The 20,737-nt window shown below is 39.8% G+C and overlaps 2 protein-coding genes across 3 annotated transcripts; one reads left to right on the forward strand and one right to left on the reverse strand.

The window, feature by feature from the left end:
- Positions 1-465: 465 nt before the first annotated feature.
- trnau1apb (tRNA selenocysteine 1 associated protein 1b) lies at positions 466-12,754 on the forward strand. 2 transcript variants are annotated; one of them, XM_049597247.1, is made up of 9 exons: positions 466-651; positions 1,345-1,442; positions 1,949-2,048; positions 2,950-3,002; positions 5,920-6,048; positions 6,524-6,640; positions 7,446-7,740; positions 9,995-10,040; positions 11,666-12,754. In XM_049597247.1, the coding sequence occupies exons 1-9, from the start codon at positions 616-618 to the stop codon at positions 11,800-11,802; spliced, it is 1,011 nt and encodes a 336-aa protein (XP_049453204.1). In that variant the 5' UTR covers positions 466-615; the 3' UTR covers positions 11,803-12,754. The 2 variants fall into 2 exon arrangements, with proteins under 2 accessions (XP_049453204.1, XP_049453205.1); XM_049597248.1 differs by having other exon boundaries at positions 9,998-10,040.
- Positions 12,755-13,531: 777 nt separating this feature from the next.
- fitm1l (fat storage inducing transmembrane protein 1, like) lies at positions 13,532-20,453 on the reverse strand. Its single transcript, XM_049599200.1, has 2 exons — positions 19,397-20,453; positions 13,532-17,214 (listed from the first exon to the last, which is right to left on the reverse strand). Exons 1-2 carry the CDS (start codon positions 19,573-19,575, stop codon positions 16,536-16,538), a joined length of 858 nt encoding a protein of 285 aa, XP_049455157.1. The 5' UTR covers positions 19,576-20,453; the 3' UTR covers positions 13,532-16,535.
- Between the last annotated feature and the right edge of the window lie 284 nt (positions 20,454-20,737).

Here is a 20,737-nt window from a genome sequence, read left to right on the forward strand (position 1 = left end):
GAACTACAATAGAAGAGGAGGGGAACAATAAGGAAATGGTTCTTGATAAGGGAGTAAGCAGTGTGTCCGGTACACAGGCAGACACTGAGAAGAGTTCAGAGAAATGTAGTTTTTAACACATTTAATGCATTTTTAGCATATTATTGATGATGATATTTGTTATCTGTGAAGTAAGCAGGGGAAATGTAAAATGTAAAATCCTGTTTCTATTGACAGTGCCATGTGTGCAATGAGGAGGTGCTCCGCGACCGTTTATCCGAAGCTTTTACTATTTACACCAGTTCCAGTCGAGCCTCTTTGGGACGTGGTTTTAAGACGAAATTCGCAGTAAAGTGTCGTTCAGACGGTTAAACCGGGTTATCTGTTTGCTGTACCAACATTCTTAGAATTTAACTGCAATTTAACTGCTGTGCGCGGTGCCGTTCAGTTTACAGGGGGGGAATATTACGTTATAGAGCTCGGCATAACACCGGAAGTGTCACAGTTTGAGACGGAAGCGGAAGCACGCACCGATGTGTTTAGCATAACGTGTGGAGAAGTTTTAACGTTGTAAATTTTCCTAACTCTTAACACCAGCGAACCCCTCTGTTATTTTTTCTGTGGTCCAGATTCAAGATGTTTAACAGACAGACGAGCCTGTGGATGGGTGATGTATGTCTGAAATCTCTGTGTCTTTCAGTGTGTGGACGCTAGCTTAGCTACACTTGCTAGCTGTTAGCGCGGTTATGCTAAGTTAGCCTGCATATTTGACCACGTTGTAAAACTCTGTTGTAAGGTACTTCGGTACACCTTGGCGTAACACAGTGATAAACACAAGTAATGTTATTTTACATTGGTGGTCAAATGATTCACCAAATACCTCTTTAACTCCATCGTTGCCTTCACCTTGAAGCAGGCGTTAGCTAACTTGGTACAAGCTCACGGCAGTCGCTCATTGATATGCAGAATTGAACCCAGCGATGCATTAACGTTAGGTGTTATGATGGCCTTTGTATTTGGGCGCTCTTTTATGGGTTTTGAGACCCCTTAATCAAATAGCCGTCGTCAATGGTAATAGTCAACGTTTACACATGTGTAACAATTTAAAACGTTTCCCGAAGAAAAGAGCTTTTTGTTACTTATCGTAATGAATTGTACTGAAATTTTCTTAAGCAGTTTTTCTAAAATACTTTAAAGCTGATTGTGTAGCATCAACAAGAAGGACCCAGTAACCACGCTGTAACAATCTTAAACATTAAATACAGCTTTTACAATTTAGATATGTGCACGTACTTCAGTACTATTATGAACAAAGGTGTTGGCTGCAAGTGAATGTGACGCATGTAAAACTTTCTTCTTTCTTAGTTGGACCCATACATGGATGAGAACTTCATCAAGCAGGCATTTAGTGCTATGGGAGAATCACCGTTTGGAGTCAAGATCATCACTCACAGGATAACAGGGTAGGATATACACAACACTTTATACCATACACAATCCCTGTGATAGGTATATGAAGACAGCTGTTAGGAAATGAGATGTGCTGAAGTTTTCCCATAGAAAAAATGTGTTAAAAAGTGTTAACCCCAGGGCTTCAGATCAACCTTTTGACACCTGTTGAACTGGTGCGCCTAACTTCTTCATTTAGGTGCACCAGCAATTAATATTGGTGCATGTAGCACTGGTGTTACAGAAGCCCTTTTTACATAGAGATCACCCTATAGGGCCTCTACAAGGTCCCTCCTTAATGCCACCTTTGCATTTTTACACAGAACCAAATAACTGCAGTATCATGTGGCTCCTGTGCATGATTTTAGATAGCATGCTGACATTGTAAAATCAAAAGAGGCGTGATGTTTAACACAACAGCATTGGCCTCTAGTGTGACATATAATATACGTGTTGGCAGTGCTTCATAAACAATGACATGAATGGCATCAATTCCTAATTATTCTGTCCTCATGTGCAGTGGTTCAGCAGGATACTGCTTTGTGGAGCTGGCAGATGAAGCGAGTGTCGACCGCTGTGTCCAAAGACTGAATGGAAAACTGGTTCCTGGATCAAACCCGGTCAGTTCTATGGTGTAATTTCAAAATGCTTACTCAAATCTTTCATGCATTCCTTACTGCAATAAATATGATCATTGTTTCTCCATAAATATATTATTGACAATTTAATACTGCCTTCCTTTTTTCCCCCAGTATTAGACTTATGTTATTGAGCAGTATTTAATTGTTGATTTGACTGTGGATAGTGGAGCTCCACTAGTCTTGGTCTTCCTTTGTTATAGCAGTAACTCAGTAGTGATTAGCTAAATGAGTCAATAAAATATGAGGTTGTAAGTTTGCTCTGTAAACACACCAGAATTCTTGTTAATACAACAGATCTGTTCGATTTGCTGTTTGTGTTAATTTCATGATCACCGTTGTGCTTCCCCAGTGAATTAAAACCAAGCGTTTACAAAGAAGCAATGCGAGATACCAGTTACAGATAAGATACTAAGTGAAACTGTTTACTATATTGGCTGCAGTGACAGCAAGTGTTCCTAAGGGTCTCGGGATGTAAAACAAAAAAAAAGTCATGCCAGCCTGAAAATGTCTCTACAGTCTCAAGTGGTGTGTAAAATTGCGAGCTTCAGCCGCTTGCTTCTGCATTTGATATTTTAATGGCTCCTGTGAGCTGGCCAAGCTACTGGGCTCCCCTGTCCGCCAGCCTGTACCTGCTGCTGAAGGTGGCTGAGAGGCTGCTTGTACATGAATGTACTTTTGTTTGAAGCTGGTGAATAGAGTCTCTGGTAGGAACTAACTGAGGAATGGGCTAAAGGCTGGTCTGGGTGGTGGAGGTATGTAAACCCAAATAACAACAACCATAATAACTCCACTCTTTATTTCCAGCAATATCAGTGCTATACTACACATCTCTGGTGTTTGAGGTTGGCTTAGTGTCTGTGTTTTCTCTCTCCCCGTGCAGCCCCGGAAGTTTAAGCTAAACTATGCCACCTACGGCAAACGGCCAGAGGCAGGGTAAGATACCATTCACATTGAACTTTTTCATGTTACTGTTTGAGTCCAAAGTTATGTTAAAGGGTACCTATTTGCTCTTTTTATGTTCATAATTGTATTTTGGCTTTCTACTAGAATATGTTTTACATGCCTTAGTGTTCAAAAACACATTATTTTCCTCATGCTGTCTCTGGAACACCTGCCTTCACTCTCTGTCTGTGCCCTTTTAGTGCCTGTGTCTTTAAGCCCTCCCTTTTGAAAAAGCCCAATCTGCACTGACTGATCAGCATTTCCAGGCCCTCTGTATCTTGGCATCTCTGCACCATCACAGCAGCCTAGTTAAATCATCAATAAAAGCTTCTTAACCAAAATCTTTACAATCAGAAGTGTTACAACAGGAATGCGATCAGAATTCAGGAAGAAATTCATAACATCAACCACAGAGGTTCCATGTTTCCCTGACGTTAGCATGTAGCTACATGTAGTGGTGTACTTGCAGCAGGAGAATTACTATAACATAGTAACATATAGCTGCACTTTCAACTGTGAAAAATCACCAAAAAAAACCTTCTAAAACAAAATCTTGATGACTGGACATTTTCCAGCATGAATATGATCTCAGATCATATTCATGCTGGATGAATATGATCTCAGATCAGGGAGATATTAACAACACTTGCAATGAAGATTACATGTTTCCCTGATGTTAACATGTGGGAGTGTAGGCTACGTGATGTAAACACTTTAGGTAGCCTGGAGCAGATGATCACATAAAGAAATTTGTCATGAGCTGATGTCATATTGTAGCCAAAGTAGAAAAAAAGTGCTGTAAACAGAGTATTCAAAAAGGTCCGAGGCCCAAGGTTTTTGCTCACAGGGATTACTTATAAAAACGTTTACCTCATTATTTGAAACATTGGCCATGTTTAATATGAACATCCTAGATGTAACACTATATATTTGACAGAAAATAGGGAAAAGCATAATAGGTCCCTTTTTTATACGTTTTTTACTAAGTCCACCAATCAGCTATTCCTATGACCTGATATTTAACCTGAGAGGACATTTCAACAAAGTGAATTAACTTACTCCTTAATGAAATACTTGAAATGTTGTTTCACATTCTGTAGAATACGGGAACATCTGAGAACTGGTGAGATTAATTAACTACGTTTTTTTGTTTTGTTTTGTTTTTTGTTTTTGTTTTGTTTTTCCAAATGTCAGGCTTACTCATTGTGTTAATGTTAAGGATAAGACAGAATTTTATCTTCTAGTATTGGGTGGTTTTGTTTCTTGTGTTTTGTCAAATGGTCCCCTGTGAGTCCGATAATGTTACAAGAGTGCAGTACTCTCAATCTTATAACACCAGGCTGAAAAGCAGTGTTTCACTGCCCTCTGCTGTTGAAAGTTTCATGTCTGTTTACTTCTGACCACAGCCAGCTGAGCACGGTTACATGTGCACAATAATCAGATAACCGGGAATAATCAGGTAATGGTAATAATCCGATTTGACTGGTTTACGTGCACTTCAATAATCTGATAATCAGAAAAACCTGGTTTACATGATTCAGTTCTTCAGTTGGATTTCTCCCCAAGTACATGACATAAAACTCAAACTTCCTGTTACAGTAGGTACTCATATCCTTGAAAAACCTCGAAGTATGCAAGTCATATATTTGCAAAATAAAGCACTCATCATGCTGACAGCTTATATTCTTACAGTACTGTTTGTTGTTATCATTAACAAATACATGTGAGAGCATTCTAATGTGTAGTTTATCAATGTGGAGCCAATTTTATATACTTTGGGTAGTTTTGGAGTAAAAGTACTGCAAAGTGCAATATACAAGTGTATTGTATATAAACTTGTCATACAAAGTGCATAACATATAAGTAAGATAAAATAAAAGTGACAATTTAAACACTGAGAATATAAAAATATATTATTTTATGTAAAATCTTTATCTTAAAGGAAACAAAAGTTGTCAGATTAATGTAGTGGAGTAGAACGTACAATATTTCCCTCTAAAATGTAGTGGAGTGGGAGTATAAAATAGCAAAACCTGAAAGAAACCAGATTAAAGGGTATACATGCACCGAATGATCTGACTATTGGGGAAAAAGCTAGATGTGTTTATCTGATTTCTCATAATCACATAATGGCTTTTATGTGATAAAGCCTATCGGATTATGCCGTTTACATGACCACTTGAATAGTCAGGTAACTCCAGAAATCAGATAATGATCGGTTTATTAGTGTGCATGTAAACACGCTCACTGATGGGGACTTCATGGGGGTGTTAAGATGCTCTTTGATAACTTTATTACTCTTTAGTCACAGTTTGCTTAAAAAAATATTGCTAGACTACAGAATCTTGAAAAATGATAAAACAGTATGATAATATTGTCATGTTGGATTTACAATAATATATTGTATTTTCCCAGGCTCCCACTTACCACTCAATATTAAAAAATGCAGTAACAAAATATGTTTATAGAAATTCTGACGCTGCACCAAACTCATTTAATTTTAGTGTGTTCGAAAGTTGATATTTGGGCTACATCTTCAGATAAACAGGAAAGGGATGGGATAGGACAGGTTTTAGGGGAAATGTAGGATTATTCTCACTTAAAGTCAAAACAGAATCATGTATACCTCAGTTGCATCTCTGCTTCCAGTTTGAAGGTATGCTGGGCTAGAGGTTAGCTTTTTTTTATCTTATGGATGTTTGTGGTGGGATTAAGTAGCATGTCCTTTCAAGAGTGCATGTTGTTAATATTGGTTATAGTATGTGAAGCTTCAGACCAAGGAAATTTCCCATTAATTTCTCTGGTTTTAATTAAAGAGGAAAAACAGTAACAAAGCCAGCTGCCCTGTTCATACTTGGTGGGTATTGGTGTATAAGGAGTATGTGATTAAAGTTTCTGTCTCTCTCAGGCCGGAGTTCTCAGTGTTTGTGGGCGACTTGGCTTCTGAGGTGGATGACTTCCAACTACACCAAGTTTTTAAGAAGTATCTTTCCTGCAAGGGAGCCAAAGTTGTCACTGACCAGTATGGATACTCCAGGTATGTCAGCTCATAGAGTTGGACCCAACAGCAACATAGCTTTAGAAATGCTCAGTCAGTCTGACTACAAATGATTTCTTGAACTACACATTGTTTCCTTGGTGTGTTGTATAAATTCCTGGTGTGAATATTATTGTAATAAATATACAATAATATAAAAATGTTTCTTGTGGTGTAATTGTTTAAAAGCAGTGCTATGGACGTTGACCACCATCTTCATCTATTTTCGAACAAAAGGCTGAAGAAATGTTTACTTGCCGTCTTATGCTAAAACTATTGTTTTCCCCATATAGGCTAAGCAAGAGCAACTCACAATTCAAGTGATGCTACCTCATGTTAAAAGTAAAACAACAAGTTTCAGTTCTACCATAATAATACCCATTATATTCTGTTTCTCATTATAAGTGGCCATTAAATGCCAAGTATGGAGTGTGTGTTGGTGTGGAGAGGAGGTGTAACTGTTTTTCACCTGCAGAGGTTACGGCTTCGTCAAGTTTGGGGAAGAGAGCGAGCAGAAGAAAGCGATTGAAGAGTGCCAGGGTACGATGCTGGGGGGAAAGCCGCTCAGACTCAGTGTTGCTGTAGCAAAGAGGTAAGACACTGACCAGGGTATGTGGTGGCTTCCTGCAATGCTATGATTCTGTGGTTGTTATTCAAGAACCTTGGTGGTCATGAAGTGTTCCTGTTTCTCCTGCATGTCACCCCTTTTACACTGCCTTTTCAAGACGGGAATTTCATGCTGTTATGCCACCTTGTTCTATATAAAAGGTATAATCACGGAATGGGGGACAGATGTCTTGCCTTTAAGCCAGCAGCTGAGGTAGTAACAGCATCGAAACAATGTCTTTATAAACGGGACAGTCGGCAGGATGGGATCATGGGCGATACAGTAGTAACGTTTTGACAACGGGTAATACAAGATTTAAAAAGTAGCTGCAGCAGAAAATGGCTGCACCAGCACATAAAGCATATATAAACAAGTTGCAAACACAGAATTTGCTTTGTACCTTGTCCACTTTTGTGTCTGGATCAGCAGTAGACTGACCTGGCACAGGTGGCTGCCATCTTGTTTTTACATCAATTAGTGTATTGTGCTTTTCCGTCCGCTAGATGGTGCATAAAAGTGTCCACGGACAAGGACAACAGGTCTAAGTTAAGCAGAGTGAAGTATAAGGTGCAGCAATCCCAAAATGTAATGTCTTTATATGAGGTCAAAATTTGTTTTGAATTGTAATTGACTAACTGATGATGACAGTCAAAGGGGTGCACATACTTCTGCATAACCTACATTATCTTTTAAATTAATCTTGAATCAAAGACCTGAGCATATATAAAGTGCCCTTCACTCTCATCTCTTCAGATAATAATGAAATTTTGTTGTCTTTCTTTTGTTACAGTCAGAAGATGAGCAGCTACCACGGCGGCCAAGGCCAGAATTACCATAGCACCTACAACCAAACCCAGTCCGGTTACTATGGCAACCATGGCAACGGGGGTCAGGGTTACTACTCTCAGTGGGGTGGTTACGACCAGTACAGTGGCTACAACAGCAGCTATAACACTGGCTATAACACCGGCTACAACACTGGCTACAACTATAACTATGGACCCTATGGATACCCACCACCTGGCCACATGATGCCACCACCTCCCATGGGGATGCCACCCACTGACATGTCAGGAGCTGTAGAGGTGAAGGAAATACTTTGACATGCTTAAAAGAATTGATTGAAGGTTTTTTATGTGTGTGATCAGTACAGAGATCGTCTAGGATGTTAAGTGAATACAAAGAGTTTGAGTAATGGCAAGCAGGCAGCCTCCACTAGTGAAGATAAAGGCCACTTTGTTACATCTCCAAAATGGACTTGTTTACATGCTTGGCCTCGTTATCCATCAAGTTGTCCCCAGTACAATGAAGAGTCCACTCAGTCTTGTTCACAGTGACACACGTGTGTGAAACTGTCAACATCGCACTGTAGAGCCGATGCGCTGCTGGTTCTGCTAGCCTGAATAGAATATAATGTCTATAGCCTTACTGTTGTGTACAGCCTTATAGACTGAGCTGAGTAGTGATGCGCAGGTCGACCCGTAACCCGCGGGACCAGCAAATGGACCTGCGGGTCAGGCAGCAGTGATCGTCTCTTAAATCGGTCTGTAAATGATATTTTGACATTATTATAATCTATTAATCTATAATCTATTACTGTCATGGCATCCGAAGGTACTGATGCATTGAGCACGTGACAATCCGCGGTCGTTTTCAAAACACACTTGTGTCACGCACTCCAAAAGAAACTTGTTGAAACTTTTAACGATAATTTATTGTACAAAACGGGGGAAACAAATGTTTACAAAAACGGTTCCATAATTCATATTAAATTCAAAAGATAACAAAAACAGCTACAAGTTAGAGGGAATAGTGATAAAGTGGTAAAACTTGGCATTGATCCACAGCCTCAGACGGATGCGCTCAAGCATGCCGTGCGCACAAGCTCAGTTGGTAAGCTATACTATATTTTCACATTTTTAACAATGCAATTTAAAAGTTTTGATTTTTTTTGATAACCTACATTTACCAACAACAAAAAGACTACATTTAGCACCAAAAAAATTTGTTAAAAAAAAAAAAAAAAAATAATAATTTAAAAAAAAAAAAAAAAAGCAAATTAAAAAAAGGAATATCGAATACCAAATTTTCATAACGAATACCTACCCATAGAAACAAATATCCGAATATTTGGGTACAGCCCTAGATGGCAGTTTGTGGTTTTATAGGAGATTATGTTCTGCATTATTGCGGTGTGTTCCTGGAGCCTCAGGGGGCAAACCTCCCTGCCCTTCCATGCGCCTACATGGAAAGCCTAAATAGAATAGAATAGAACTTTAATTGCCACACAACCAGAGTCGGTGGTATTTGCTTTCGGTACATATATACAGGACACTGCTTCATAGCCACAACATCAACAAGTGTGTACAGACATACATGAATAAAGTGCATACAGACATCGACAGAGCATATTGCGGAAAATAATAGCCCTGTAGCCAAAACCCCCACAACGTGACACACCTGAAACAATAAACCACATAACAATGAACACAACAATAGTACAACACAGTTAACAACTACAACAAGTCCATATGCATGCTAACAGAGAGAGTTGAGTGTTCGTATTGCTGTGGGGGGAAAGCTGGGAGAGTAGCGGCAAAGACCAGCAGCGACGAAGAGCAGCAGCAAAAAACCCCTGGTAACAGAACAGAGCCGGCATCAATGACAAACAGAAATGGCATTGCTAAGTCAGACACAACATGAAAAGGAGGAGCTGGGGTGGAGGTGGGTTGCAAAGTGGCTTGCAGAGGAAGCAGCAACAATAGGCAGGCCAGAGTAGTTTAAATAAGGCGCCCTGAATGAGATTTGCCAAATGGTTGTATAGAAAGGAATCATGTGATCTATCAGCTGACCCCCTTCCATCAATCAGCTGCTCCATCAGTTGATTGGCTGTTTGAGATCAGCTGATGTAGCTGGGATGTGAGCGGAGCTTGACAATGTGTCCTGCCTGAACTACAGCTATGCTCAATTTCCTGATTATGTGCTAAGTTGGGCAGAACATGCACTCTGTACTGAACACACAGATGAAATTGTTATTGAAAAGCACTTTGCATTTTAAACCCTATTTTGGAATCCTCTAATGGTCCTACATTAGTACAGTGTCATTTCTCCATTCTGGAGAAATAAAATGTTCATATGTCTACACACAAGAACTCAAAAATCATATAAAACAGCAGTTTGTACACAAAAGTGAGGTGTTTACTAAAACTACTGTGTATTTCCATACTTGAATGTATACCCTTTTGGATGGTAGCATGATTACCAGGGTTCCACCATTTTTTTAAATTATGTTTTTTATTAATGTGATATGACATTCCCATTGTTTAATATCTCCCCCAGCAGAGCCATGAGGAGGGTGGAGATATGGAGGAAGATAATGCAGAAGGTAAGACACATTTTTTATCATGAAAAAGCTCTTTTTGTTTGTTTGTTTTCTACTAGGGTTGGACGATGTGATGGTATACCACGCAAAGGTAGAAATGTGTCCACCAGTAGAGATTTGGTAATACCATCTCTACTCCAGGAGCTATTCAGAGCAGACTATGTAGCTGATGAGGGCTGGATTCTCACGTAATCTTGTGATCTGATGATCTTGCAATCTCCTGAATCCAGCTGCCTGACAAAGTAACTTGATTTGGGCAGACAGGGAGGAGGAGAAATCTGTAACACTTGAAATTATTATTCCCAGGGATCTTAGTTATTTTTTGTTTGTATGGGAGTTCCAGATAAAGAAGAAAATAATGAGTTGTGATATATTCCTTTGCTGTGATATACAATTACATATACCATGATAGAAGATTTTGGCCATGCCGCCCACCTCTGTGTTCCATTATTATGGTACAAGATATGCTATGTATAAGTACATGCATTCCTGTTGCCAACCTAGATGCTTAATGCTTGGAACACCTTGACACGAACATTTCAATATTTACCATAACTGGTTATGTTTATCACATATCTTAATGGTAATTAGCAGGAAACCACTGATTTAAAGGGATAGATCAGATTTTTTTCGATGGCGGTAAGCCTGCCCCTAGTTTGGAGAAGCAGGCTGTAGTACTGAAACAGAAGCTCAGCACTGTACTGCTGTGGAGTTGTCGGCAACAAAATGTACTGTAGTCACTTTAAGAAAGTCCCACCTAAAAAAAAAAAAAAAAAAAAAAAAATCAATATAAGTTTCAAGTTCAAGTGTATGCTACGTTGAGAGTATTTTCACTGCTTCACCTTTCTGTCTGACGACCAGGAAAGCCATAAACAGCTTCAGTTCCCCATTTATGCTCTCATCAAAGGCACCAGACTCCATTAACAAAAACAGTAATTTTAGCTTGCTGAATACAGGAGCTTGTGGTCTACTGCTGCCTCTATCAGTTAGTTAGTTTGTGTTACTGTGTGACTTTGGTGAATCCAAACTAACCCTTCAAAATGCTTAAGTCACACAATAACACGAACAGAATAACTGTCTGAGGCAGCTCCTGTGTTCAACACTCTTAAACTTAGCTTTTCTCAATGGAGTCTGGCGTTGAATAGACTGATATAAGGGCTTCATTTTCCCATTGGAAATTAGTGTCTGACAGGTGGGACTTTTTTCAGGTGGCTAAAATAAATTTTGTTGCTGACACCTCCACAACAGTACATTGCTTAGCTTCCATGTTAGTCTTCAGTCTGCTTCTCCAAACAGGGGGCGTGTCACCAGACATCTATTGTATATAATACACTGACAGTGGATAAATACCTCATACAACCCCACTTCAAAAAATCTGAACTGTCCCTTAAGTCTTATTTTTAAGAGGGGTAGCAGTAACTGTTCACAAATATGATTGATAAATCCACAACTTCAGGGTTGTCTGGCGCCTCAGAAGGGCCCTGTGCATTACTATATCGTCAACTAATGAGGTATCCAGTGTTTATGGCGTTATTACTTTGACTTTAGCCTTGTGCCCTTTTGTTTGCATGCACAGATAACCATATACTGAGGATGTGTACCAATCATTGCTTGGTGGTATTTTACAGAGCTCATCCCTGAATGTGATGTGGAGCAGTGGAACAAAGATTTTATGCAACGCAGCGAGGAGCTGTATGACGCCATGATGAGCTGTCACTGGGAGCCCCTGGATTCTGTTAACTCCCCTATCCCCTCCCTCTCCTGATAATTCCTCTTCTGATCCCTTCCTAAACCTTAAATACTTTGATTTTGTACTTCCCGTAACCTGCCATGATCTAACACCACACTGACACCTTAAAAAGGCCAGCTTCAGTTCACTGTCTCAGTACTTCTCTAAACCCAAGTACTTGTTCCCTTTTTAAAGTACACACAAACAATTCACTTTTAATGTTTACCAAGATGGTAATGTTGAAAATGGTGTTTAATAATCAGAGACTTTACTATTTAGTGCAAACTGTTCTGTATGAACTCCAGTATAAATCAGAGCTACAGGCTTTGGGAGGAAGAGCTGAAGTAGCCTTCTCTGCTGTTGACTGGCACACAGTAGATGTAGCGTTGGAAACTGAATGTCATGCGTCACTATTTCCCATTTTAATGATATCACTAAGGAACAAACTTCTCTGCCACTTTTGTTGATCCATGCTAAAATGGTAACACCAGCAAAGGCTAACTTTACTCGTTGGGTATGGCCCTGACTTTTAAAGAAGAGATCGTCCTCTCACAACAGAAGTTCAAACTATGCCTTAAATGATGGTCATTATGATAATTAAGTATTTGCAGGATATCACTCTGTCTTGTCTTGTTCATTTTTTAATTAATGAAGGAATTTTCCTCAGTTTTTTAATTTTCTGAAGTAAAAGATGTAAAAGTATGGACAGATGCTGACACTGAGTTCACCTAACAGTAATAAGTCACAAAGGTAATTTATTCCTGTTTTCCAGACAAGAAGCTAGATGTCTGTCAGTGTAATAGATGGATGGTACAACCTCTTGATGCTTTTGAACGCTGTGAAACTGTGTAATGGTTCAGTGAGGTTCAGCTGACTTGCTGTATCAGATGTCAACGCAGCATTTATTTTCTGCTGTTTGATGGCTGAGGTTTTGTATATATTTTCTTTGTGGAGACGTTTTATCAATAAAACAAATTTAGGAGTAAAATGGTCTTCTGTCTTTTGTTTACACAGAAGTTAAAAAGTCTCTCTTGTGAGTGTGGTAGGGATTGTCAGTCAGCATTTTAGAGTTGTTAAATAAAGGTTGTGTACTTTTTTAAAGATATGTAGGTCTTATGTTTTCAGGTTGTCCATCAGTGAATGCGATATCTCAAGAATGCTTTGAAGGTTTTTTTTACTCAATTTGGCACAAACATCCACTTGGACTCACAAATGTACTGATTTGAATTTGGTGGTCAAAGGCTAAGGTCACTGTGACCTTACAAAACATGTTATGAGCCAAAACTGACAAAATTTCATACAAATGTGTAATAGGATAGCATAATGAAGTGATGACATTTTATAATGCAAAAGTTAAAGGTCAGCTTCACTGTGACATTAAAATGTTCCTCATAAAACACTTTTCTGGCCATTAGTCAGTGTCGTATCTCAGGAACAGAGGGGGAGACATTTGGTCAGATACTGAATTGTTGACACTAATCTTGGGTGCCCACCTTGAAACTGCTGATTTTGTAGATCTTCTGTCTTGCCAGGGGGAAGATATGGGTGAAGCATCCATGTTTTCACACACATGGATGTTAAGTGTAACTGTAATTCTAGTTCTGTTTTTATGTTGAAAACAAGGAAAAGTCTAATGGTGCCTCTGGTGTCTATCACTAGAGTTGCATATTGCTGTGGAGGCCTTGGTGAAAGCATGAACTGCAATAATCCCATTTTATGTGTGACCTTTATTGCACAACATTCTCCTGTAGTGTTTCTAGGTTCATCTTGTAGTATTGGATGGATGTGCTAGGTACCTCAACAGAGGGGTGACCTAAATGGAGACGGTTCTATTGGTACCATCCACAACTTTACATTATGGAAATGACTGGACTGGACTGCTTGGTAGAAACAAGGCTTTGCCGATCAGTAAGAATAAAACCAAAGTGACAACTGACCGCCTTTGGCTGGCCACGTCAATTACTCAATCTCAAAAGTGCAGTACAGTTTAAAAGTACTAGTGGGACATCAGTATGGAAACTTTGGGATTCATGACCTTACATGTTTTATCACACACAACACATTAGTTTTCTTGCCCCAGTGTCATTTAAACATATCAGATTCAAACTCTTTTCAAACATAATTCCAGATAGCTGGCATATATAGAGGGAGAGACTGTTAGGATAAATTGACGAAACATACATGATGGTCATGCAGTGACACATAGAGGAGCTACGTTATCTCAGCAGGTACAGACAATAATTTTTTCTTTATACTACTGTACATGAAAGGATATTCACAAAAGGTTACTCTAACAACTTCATTACCCATAACATTCATGGCTTTTCCAAAACCTTTCAGGATTTACCCAATTCCATAACTTTTTCAGGCCTGGAAAATGAGATTGTGCAATGCTGTGATTTTTCCAGGTTTTCCGTGACCATCCTGGCTCAATCTCTGATGGTGAAAACCCTGCTGTTTCCCTGTGCCTTTGATTGATGGGTTTCTCTAGTGCACTTTCATTTCCTTTGGTGCATTTCTATATGCATTTAATTTCACCTTATGTCACTGTTAAAATCTCATTTTGTTCTATTTGATTTATTTTATTTTGATTTTTGGCACTCACTGTTTTTGAGTGTAATTCTAATGTATTTTTGGGGGGTGTAAATCACTTTGAATTGCCTCAGTGTTCGCTGCCTTGCCTTTATTCTCACACAGTAAATGAACCAATATAGCAGAAACCAATTTCTCCAAATCTGGAACATGATTGAAAATATTGTATGCAGAGGACTTGTGTGAAATTTACAATCAGTGTCTGAACTTGTGTATTTTTTTATTTTTATTTTTTGGCAATGGTTGGGTGAACAGAGAAGAGACCTGTGTCAAGAGAACAAGGATTCAGTGAAAGGTAGGTGAATGCATTTAAAGTTTTAATCACTGTATTTGCAGGCTTAGAGCACAAATGACAGTAATGCATCTGAACAATGGAGGAAATGTATAACCAAACTCAACCAATGTCTTACATATTCTATGTTCAGTAGCTTATCAGGAGCAAAATTATCAGCAGAGGTCTCCTCCTCTCAAAAACAAAACCAGGTGATTAAAACTGATAAAAACAGTAAATTAAGCAGTTTCATGTTACAAATCAGTTTCTCCAACGCTGTTTTGCATGTCGCAGACTGGTTCCTATCCCACCACCTGCTAATGTGTGCTCCCCTATTTTCTCTGATAACTTAAGATCCAGACATTCAGGAGGTTCTGACCAGGAGCTGAATTATCTGCAGAGGTCTCTTACTCTCCAAAACAAACACATCAGTGATTTACAGCGGTAAAAACACTGAATAAAGCAGTTTCATGTTACAAATCAGTGTTTTTCCCTTAGCCCAGCACTGCTAATGTGTGCTCACCGCTGTTCTATTATAACTTAAGATCCAGATGTTCAGGGGGTGTTTACTGGGAGCCAAATTATTCACAGAGGTCTCTTTCTCTCCAAAACAAACAGATCCGGTGATTTAAACCAGTAAAAACACTGAATAAAACAGTTTCACGTTAAAAAATAGGTGTTTTTCTGATGCTGCTCATTGCAGAGGGGCTTCTAATGATGCTGGCCAATGCAAAAAAGCAAATGGTGCCAGTGTTTGGTTTGTCCGTTCTGGGATATTGAAACATAGCGATACAAGCACAGTCTGTACCGTGATGTCACCCATTAGTTTGTGGACTCCTGTTCTGAAGCCTCAAGTTTGACATGTCAGCAGTCACCATCTTTTTTGGAACCATAAGTGACCATGTTTGGGTGAGAGGCTGGAGCTGTGGAGGAACGAGGGGTAGATCTGAGAAGCTGAAGACGCTGTCAGCAGACAGCCTGTCACTCAAAGTAGCCTGCCCTTAATTATGTGTGACTTGAAGCCAGGTGAGTGACATAAAAATTCAGCTCCCGTACAGTTGTCATGAATGTTGAAATTAGCTATAGAGACCACAACTGTTTCTTTGCACCAGGATGTAAACATGTTTATTCCTGCTGTAAATCAGGACTGTCTATTGGATCCAGACTCAAGTGGTTATTAAAAGAACTGCAGTTTTTGGCACTTCCCATGTTGGCTTTATTTTTTTAGCTTCAAAAGTTGCTGCTAGGGTGCAATATGGCGATCTCCATACATGAGGCCCAGCTTGCTATGTAGATAGAAACAGCTCATTCTAAGATAAGGAAAACAGGTTTCTTATTTTCAGGTGATTATACATGAAAGAAAACATACTTATTATATTACATTCGATTTCTGCTAGTTTATAACCCTTAATCACACACAGTGGACCTTTAAGTGTTGAATTGAAATTTAGTTGTTAATTACTATGTCACATATCCATCAAATCATTTCAGCAAGTCCTCCTTTCTCTGCATTGCAAACAAAATCTAAGCTGTGGTTCAGTACAGTCTGGGTTTCTCAAACATTCCCAGCCTGTATGTAAACGGACACTGCTGTCTGTTGTCCCAAATCCTTGTCTTATGGACTTTCTCTTGTCATCCACTTTGACTTCCTGTTATGATGTCACAGGAAATGAGCCTTTTGATATGGCATTGTCTGCATTGTCACACATTAGAAAAAAAGAGATACGTTTTTGAAAGTTCACTTTTTGTCCATTTGTCTGTTCCAAGTTTCAGCAGGATTTCTTGTCTTACTGTTATAAGAGGACAACAAACACAAACGGACAGGTCATCTTAATCATCTCCGAACAACCACTGAGAGTTCATGATTCATCTTTGTGTCAGTGTTAAAATGTGTTTGTTTCATCAGTTAATTGCAGTGATCATGGTTCAGCTGTGCGTCCTCTGCGTCAGCACCGGTGGTCTTAGTGTTGAGCAGCCCCTGTCCAGGTCTCCCGGGGCAGTACCAGCTGGGCCCCAGGCGATACCAGCCCTGGTACAGTCCCCTCCAGCTCAGACATCCCAGAGCGCCCCCTAGCAGCTGAGTGGGGAACTGAGGGAAGTAAGCTAAGAGACAGAGCAGCAGAAAGATCCAGAGCCAGAGCAGGAGAACACAGAACAGGAAGAGGATCCTCAGAGGGGCATCTGAGATCCCTCCCAGGCTCAGATAAGGTCCAAACACGGCTGTTTCCTCAGCCAGCAGCAGGCAGCAGAGACACAGGAGGAAGACATCTTCTGAAACTTCATAGCCCCTCCACAGCATGCCAGCTTTGAGACACTCGGACTTACTCTCCCCTTCCCTCAACACCAGCAGAGGCTGCCCGTTGGTGACCTCTGGGCCGCTGAGTAAAGGTTCATAGCAGCTTCCTGTGGTGTTCTCTAGAAGGTCCAGGAGTTTACAGAAACCAAGCCACAACCCGCCAGCCACCCCGAGCCGGGAGAGGTGACGCATGGACAGAGAGAGGGAGCGACGAATGGAGAAGGAGAGGAGAAAGACGAAGGAGCCGACAAAGATGCAGGTCCAGCCCCAACCAGAGCGCAAGAACATCCTGGAAGAAGGAAAGGAGAGATGGGAACAGTTTTAGAAGTTAAGTGAGACATTGCAGAGTGTGGGTGGAGGAAATGAGATAAATTAGATTTGGTCATGTTGAAAATGTGAAAATTAAGTGTAGTAGTTAACCATGAGGACACCACTGCCACATTAACTGACAAATAACTGTAATTATGAAGACCCAGCAGGCTGGTATCCTCTGATGGTTTCTGTTTAACATCCTATAACATTCACCCTGCCATTGTATGGAAGTTCATTTCAGTCTGATGAAAAAACATCCTGTAATCTTGAATTAATGAGAAATGTGCTCAAAATAATGACACATTATGTTTCTCATTATTTTGAGATATTATGTCATTTTGAGAAAGTTTTTCTCTCTTTTTGTAAATTTACTGAATCTCATTTTATTTAGGCCTATACTTCAACAAACAAACTAAAAACACAAAATTGATTATGTGAGTCATTATTTTGAGATGTTTTCATGTATTTTAGATTCCAAGTCATAATTTTGTGATAAGTCATTATTTTAGGACACTATTTCATTATATTGAGTGGGTAAAGCTGTAAGCTTTAGCTGAGCTGAACTAAGCATATTTTTATATCATTGAGTATAATGTGAAATGGATCACTTGTAGCTACTGAACCTATGGAGAATTATCACATGACTCAGCAGTTTCCCTCAACTTGTCAGCTTCAGTTAGCGCATTGTTTTGGTTTTATAGCCCACAAATTCAGTTTTGCTTCAGTCTCAGTGCTCTCATCAACCTTGTTTCAGCTGCGGCAGGCACCAAACAGCAGACAAGCCCATTTAGAGACTAGTGGGTGAATAAAATGGAGCATTTCGCAGCTAAAAAAACAGATATGAGTTTGTGGAGGTTGTTGCTCTACATCTATTATCCAAATGAATGCTAATGTCCTCCCTGACTACTGAATGTGTAAATATTTATATATTTAAAAGGATCCCCATTAGCCAGTGGCACCAATTAGTCTTCCTGGGGTCCGAAATCCAGTACTATATATTCATCACACACATGTGCTGTACACCAGCATGACTAATCACAAAAACACTGTAAACAACATTGGATCTGTGCTACACTAGTTTCTTCACATGTTCACCTACAATTATGTTACATTAAGAGGTCATTCAAGTTCTCTCATACTTCACACTGATTAACATTGCATTACATTCTCATTAATCAATTATTCTCGGTCTCAGTCCATGAATGAGCCTCAAGGGCTGTCACCAGAAAACAAGATCAAGTCATTATACTGTACATGACCAACACTGGACCATTGATCAGCTGCTTAAGTAATGAGTTTGTAAATGATATCTGAATAAAGATTTACTATAGGATTAACTAGTCCATACCCACTGAGTGCACAGTTGCCCACGTACAGTTTCACATGGTGTGTGTTTGGGATACAGGTCATAGGAAATTGCAGATTAAATAGTCAACGGCGAGATAAATGACTAAATGTCTTTTTTACAGTATTAGATTTTGGGCAAGGTAACATTCGGGTGTTCTCGCAAAATGACATTGAAAGTTTCAACATTTGTAACTTAAATTTATAAAAACTCATGTTCAGGGAATAATTGCAACTGCTGAAGAATGCTATTGTGCTTAAGGCTTTTGTGCTTTTACAACAATGTTTTATAATAATTTATTCACCAATAATCTGTGAATAGGTAACTGCTCAGAAGTTCACCACAACAACTTTGTAAGATGATGAAACATAAATGCTGTGTAGCAGTGCCAAACAGCATACTATGCAGATGAGTACTTAGTTTGCAGTATTAGTATGTAATGTGGAATTGGAACACAGCTTATGACTGCCAGAAGATTGGGCACACCTGCACTACAGCACAGTAAAGACTTGTCACTGTGGCAAATACATGACTTGGTTTAGATTTATCCCAGGAAACTGATGAAAATGACGGCAGTGTTGTGTCAACACTTTAACACAGAGGAGGAAACACAAATAAACTACTCTTAAACACATTGGATATATTGTGCAACAGCTTTTAACAAATCAAACTATCAAAGCAGTGACATGTCTTCAGAGTGCCAGCAGTTATTATCTTTGAACAGTAACAGACAGTGTAGGTAACTCAGTGGCACAAAAATACCACTTGTATGAAGTAGACAAGCGACCAGGAAGTAAACAGGAAGCAGCCTCACCTGTAGAGGAAGTGGCTTCTCTTGGCAAAGATGCTGTGCTGGGAGACCCAGAAGCTCAGCGCAGGGCCAAACATCACCATTCCTGACAGCAACAGGTGGAAGTGCTGCCGAAACACAGTGTTACCCAGGAGCCGGGCCGCCAGGTCCGTCAGGACCACCAGCAACGTGTTGAGGAACATCTGGACCCAAAACCAATCCTCTGACCAGGACGCAACTTCACTGATGGTTTCTATATGAAATTGGACTGCAGCTGGTTCTGAATACTGCAGCGTGTTATCCACCTCAGATTCAATAGCATGCACTGTTTCATGTAATACGCCTGTAATCCTGTCTAGAATGCCCTTAACACACTAGCTGATGCTGTGGATTACCTCTGTTGCATAACGGAACATTTCAGCATCTTAAATCTGGCTGGAATCAATCTATACAAACTAAACTATATTTTCAAAGTTTGAGAGTTGATCCATTGGCGCGTTGATGGAAGATTCATTCACATCCAGAAATCCAAAGATGCTGGTTGTGTGGAAGTTGTTGAAGTCCAGTTGAAGTCCACTGGTGTTAGCTGCTAGTGTTCGGCATCCATGCTCAGAGTGTAACATGAATGAAATGACAGCTGGCTCCTTGCATTCCACAGACTGCAAATATGTGCACACTCTGAAATCCAAGCATGGAATTCTTAAGTCCAATAGTGCTCCTCCCCCTCCTGACTCAGTACAGTGTAATGTATCTGCTAGTAGTTTCAGTGCAAAGTAGTTTTGCCACAGCCAAATAAACAATGCAAACAAACCATGTATCCATTGCTTTGCTGGTTTTTCTTGCAGCTGCAGAAAGGCGAGTTGAGTTTCAGTTTTCTCTGACCTTGCATTACAGGTTTTCCATGTGACTATCACTGGCCATCTCTGGATCACTTCTGCAGAAATAAAATGGCTGCCACTGTGTTTTACTCAGCAACAGCTACCACTGAGTTACCCTGAGAGACGTGCAATGGTTGTAGCTTTAGAATTCCTCCCCTGTTCAAACAACATCCGCAGTAACTGTGACTTCTCTGTCACCCACACTCACCCTTTTCAACACACAGGGTATGTTCTCGCCCTGTCATATGTCTCCTGGGCCTTGAAGGTGTCACATTGCTCCTACTGAGATGACTGAAGGGTAGAGAGAGGTTAAACTAATGACATGTGTTCCTTGGTAGTGATATGGATATCACAGGATTTCTGACTAATTTAGTCTTGGTTGTGAGCAGAGTGAGAGGCTGAGAGAAAGCAGCAGCACCAACAAAAACAGTGTTACAGAAAAGTCATGAATTAAGTGTTAACAATGATGTGAAATTAGATGCAGTGA

The sequence above is a fragment of the Epinephelus fuscoguttatus genome, linkage group LG15 (assembly GCF_011397635.1).
Source record: "Epinephelus fuscoguttatus linkage group LG15, E.fuscoguttatus.final_Chr_v1".
NCBI lineage: Eukaryota > Metazoa > Chordata > Actinopteri > Perciformes > Serranidae > Epinephelus > Epinephelus fuscoguttatus.